The sequence below is a fragment of the Punica granatum genome, chromosome 1 (assembly GCF_007655135.1).
Source record: "Punica granatum isolate Tunisia-2019 chromosome 1, ASM765513v2, whole genome shotgun sequence".
Taxonomy (NCBI): domain Eukaryota; kingdom Viridiplantae; phylum Streptophyta; class Magnoliopsida; order Myrtales; family Lythraceae; genus Punica; species Punica granatum.
Genome location: NC_045127.1, coordinates 40515655 through 40520442, shown reverse-complemented (window position 1 = coordinate 40520442; position 4788 = coordinate 40515655). Strand labels below are relative to the sequence as shown.

The window sequence follows — 4788 nt, the reverse complement described above, 5'->3', positions numbered from 1 at the left end:
ATTGGACCAACTTCATTCCAAAAATTTAAACTGATAACTGGTGAAATTCTACCTATCTTATTATGCCAACAATTTTCCTATGATTCTTCCAACTTTCGAATGAACCTATCTGGGGCATTAGCCCTGGTAGATTATTTGGAAGTTCTGCCATTAGTATCTTGATTGACGAGGGCCGGGCTTGTTCTACTAATAACACAAACTTGGAATATTAGTCCGTCAGAAATATTTGAAATGAAATACATGTCATCTTCAGGGAAAATTTATGTGAAATGATATTGCTATCTTCAAGCTCATTTCTAATCACCAGCCAAGGAGCATCCAAAATGAAGAATATGCAGAAATATAGTATAGCGTAGTAATATACTTCCGCGTTTTAAAACAAGATGTTGAGAATAGGGAAATTCACACCGGCAAAGAAAGATAAAATAGAGGGTTTATGGGTCTCACAACTTGATAACATGAGCTTTTGAGTTGAAATTGAGCCCAAGCCATGTAAGTCCAATAGAAATTTAACATGGTTCAGAGCCACAGTAATGATCCTAGGGGCGTGCACGCGCTCGTGTGTGAGGACGCACACCACGCCGGTGAAGTTCGAGTCTGGAAGTAGAAGCCCGACTCATAGTAGTTGACCCCCCTCGTTCGAGTGTGGAAGATAAAAGCCTACCTCGAGATAGCTAACGCCCGAGTCCGATAGAAAGGAGAATCCGGCTCAAGGTAAGTTGTTGAGGATGGGTAATTAAGGTTCACGTGGCATGTGTAGACAAAGAGAGTGAGAAGGACCAAAAGATTCTACGTGAGGGCGGGTGTTAAGAATAGGAAAATTCCACACCGGCAAAGAAAGAGAAAATAGAGGGCTTATGGGTCTCACAACTTGACATCTTGAACTTTTGAATTGTAGTTGAGTCCAAGTTCATGTAAGTCCGAAAGAAATTTAACACAAAAAAATCTTGCATTTCGTGAAATTATCCCTGCCTCTTATTAAATATTAGGGGTTCTTTTTTATTATACCAAACTCATAGATTTCACGTGTATAAGAGATTCTTGTAGCGACTTATACATATATTTTCTTAGACATACGGTCATCAGTTATATAGAAGAAGAATATAAGAATATGTATAGCTAGTGCGACGAGAGAACGACAAGCTTCTCGAAATCCAAAATTCGTGCGGACGTAAACTCTTGTACGGATGGCAGAGATGGGGAGGGGGGGAGAGAGAGAGAGACAGACAGACAGACAGAAAGACAGACAAACAGACAGACGGGCGAGGTGAAAACGACGCAACAGTGACAAAACCAAAAACAAACAAAGATTCCAAAAACGCATCTCGCTCCCCACCTTCCCCCAATCGAAGCCTTTGCCCCCGAATCGAAGCCTTTGCCTTTTCTTTCTCGTCAAAAGATCATACATTCTCCAGTTGTCTTAAAGTTTCGAGATATTAGTAGACATCAAATTCAATCGAAGATGTACCTTGGCAGTGGACTGAGTAAACCATTCCTCGCGTACATGTAAAAGTGTCGTATTATCGATTACACAAAAGCGCCAGTTGGGACGGATTGACCGTGTTTACACTGACTAAATCAAAATAATGAAAGACTTTTACATATATGTGTATCAATACGTCAACAATTAACTCAGTTGTCTGCCTATAGCACGGTGGATTAAGTTCATGTTGTAGATCTCTCTAACAGTCTATTCATTAATCGATCCCATGTGCTCCAAGCCTGCAGCAGGGCAAAAAATGGATTCTTCTCTTCGTAAATTATGAGATACATGATTAACATGAGACTCTTTGCAATAAATTATCGGTAGAAACCCCAAGCATGCATAATATAGGAGTACATATATATATATATATATATATATATATATATAAAACTGTAAATCTGAAATAAGTTCAAAGTTAATTTTCAGAAGATCGTACGTTACTAACCAAACAAGCATTATTATGCCTGTAATAAGTGTCTAATAACGTACATAATAAAATTTTCAGTTGCGAGAAAAGTTTGTGTTTATTTACCAAAAACAAAAAGTTTAGGTTAGTAAAAGAGTTAGAGATGCCCAAGAGATAAAGGAAAAAAGAAATAAGGGATACGAGAATTCCACTTGCGAGAACTCTTGATTCTAAGTTGAGGCTGATTTTTTTTTTGTACATTTTTTCGGTCAATGAGGCTGATACTATTTAAACTCTTTTTTTTTGTGTACCCCGGTATTTATAAGTCCATCGGACCCCGACTAATCTAATTCAAACCGAATCAACCCATTAAGGGGGTAAAACTCTCTCAATATGGATTTTCTCTATATATTTAAACTCCTGGAGATTCTATTTGAATTGTTACACCATGCAATCAATTAAAATTGTATATTAAATACTTATGATTTTTATTTCATTGTACTAGGCTATTGCCTCCTTTGTAATCGAAAAAATTAAAATTACTAAAATACATGTGCACTAAAAAAATAAAAATAAATGCCGACTACTTCTATATGTGATAGTGATCATATCATATATATATTGTATGATACATATTTGCCACTGGATTCTTATATAATGAGGTTAAATCTCATTTCATCCACTCTCAACTAATCACCTGTCCCTCTATCTGTCTCTCCCCCTTCCTCCCTCCCTCCTCTCCGAAAATATTCTCCTTACAAGCTTTTGATCAATGAACGACCATTACAAGCATGAAAACAAAAACCACAACTTAGTCTTTGATGCATCGCTCCTCCGAAATCAACCCGACATTCCCCAGCACTTCATATGGCCGTACGATGAGCGGCCATGCAATGACGACCCACAGGAGCTTGCAGTTCCCCTCATTGATTTAAACGCCTTTCTATCCGAGGACCCTCATGCACTTTCAGAAACACCACGGATCGTCCATGAAGCGTGCAAGAAGCATGGCTTCTTCATAGTCATCAATCACGGGATCGACCTGGGCCTCATACAGAAAGCTCACGAGCACATGGAGTGTTTCTTTGGGATGACTCTTTCGGAGAAGCAAAAGGCTCAGAGGAAGGTTGGGGAGCATTGCGGGTACGCCAGCAGTTTCACCGGCAGGTTCTCGTCTAAACTGCCATGGAAGGAGACTCTTTCTTTCAGATACCTCGCGAGCGATGGAGATAAAGGTTCACTTAACTGTGTGGAGGAGTACTTCTTGAATGTTCTGGGCAATGAGTTTGGAGACTCTGGGTAAAGATTCTATATCCCCCTTCACACTTCCCGAATCGGTTTGCAAATGAGTTATCATGTCCTGTCCGATTGCTTTTCCTATTCTCCATCAAACGCTGGATATATAGAAATGTTTCAAATTCTATCCTCCCAAAATCCAGTATCAAACACGGCTTATGTGTTATGAAGCCTTCATTTTTACTCATCATAGTTACATATCGTATCACAGACTACCAGTTTGAATCTCTAGAAAGCTGCAGATACATTTATTATCACTTGAATACTTTCTTGGTCACATGAATACTTGTTAGTGCTATTGATATGACCAGTTTTATGAATTTGATCCGACAAATCACATATGAGCTATTTCGCTTCACGTTCCAAATATGTCAGAATGCTACTCATGATTTTGACAAGGGCACATTCCTGTTGTTTGTCCGTCCTTGTGCAGGAAAGTGTACCAGGAATACTGCGAAGCCATGTGCAAACTATCACTAGGAATAATGGAGCTCCTGGGGATGAGCCTCGGGGTTGGGCGACAACATTTCAAGGAATTCTTCCGAGGAAACGATTCGATAATGAGATTGAACTATTATCCACCATGTCAACGGCCTGATCTAACCCTGGGAACAGGCCCGCACTGCGACCCGACTTCCCTCACTATACTTCATCAGGACCAGGTTGGGGGTCTGCAAGTGTTCGTGGACGGAAAATGGCACTCTCTTTGTCCCAACCACGGTGCTCTCGTCGTCAACATCGGCGACACTTTCATGGTATGCGAATTGCAAAGGACGTGATTTCCCCTACCTATGATGCTTTAATTATATCTCATCGAACAATTATATTTGTACTACACATAGTACAAATATAGTACTCCAATGAGGTTAATGGGGATGACTGATCAATCGGTGATATGCAGGCTCTATCGAACGGAATCTACAAGAGTTGCCTGCACAGAGCGGTGGTGAACAGTACGGCCGTGAGGAAATCTCTTGCTTTCTTTCTGTGCCCAAACAAGGACAAGTTGGTTGCCCCACCGAGTAAACTTCTCAATGCCAAAACTGCTTCAAGAAGAACATATCCTGACTTCACATGGCCGACTCTGCTCGAGTTCACGCAGAGGCATTACAGAGCCGACATGAAAACCCTCGACGCCTTCACAAAGTGGCTTCAAGAGCAGCATAGGAAGAAGCAGGACGATGCCTAGTGGCCGATATATATAGCAGCCGAAGATATGAGTTGGATGAATCCCCATTTTGGTTTGATTTTCTCTGGTAATTAGAAGAGGTTTCGCCTTCGGAGACAATGTAATACATATTAACCATATGCCCCGCTTCTAAAGGAACCAAATATGTTTATGAAACGATGCTAATGTCCACGGACGTCCTTATTTTCTGAACGATAAGCTGCTGGCAGTTAGCATTTCCATATGTACTGTGTACAGGAGGGAGTCTTTTTTCTTTTCTCTTCTTTTCTTTTCTTTTCTTTTCTTTTCTTTTTTGGTGAATAGGAGGGACTCTTTTGGGTTGGATTAAAATTCAGTCAAGAGCCTTACCGAGTAAAATTCAGTCAAGAGGCTCCTAAAAGGGAAAATGTCAAATGAGATTAACATTAGCGT

The 4788-nt window shown here is 40.3% G+C and overlaps 1 protein-coding gene across 1 annotated transcript; it reads left to right on the top strand.

Annotated features, from left to right (window-relative positions):
* The first annotated feature begins 2566 nt into the window (after nucleotides 1-2566).
* Nucleotides 2567-4567, top strand: LOC116197210 (gibberellin 20 oxidase 1-D-like). Its single transcript, XM_031527274.1, has 3 exons — nucleotides 2567-3191; nucleotides 3622-3943; nucleotides 4090-4567. The coding sequence occupies exons 1-3, from the start codon at nucleotides 2665-2667 to the stop codon at nucleotides 4375-4377; spliced, it is 1137 nt and encodes a 378-aa protein (XP_031383134.1). The 5' UTR covers nucleotides 2567-2664; the 3' UTR covers nucleotides 4378-4567.
* Nucleotides 4568-4788: the final 221 nt, after the last annotated feature.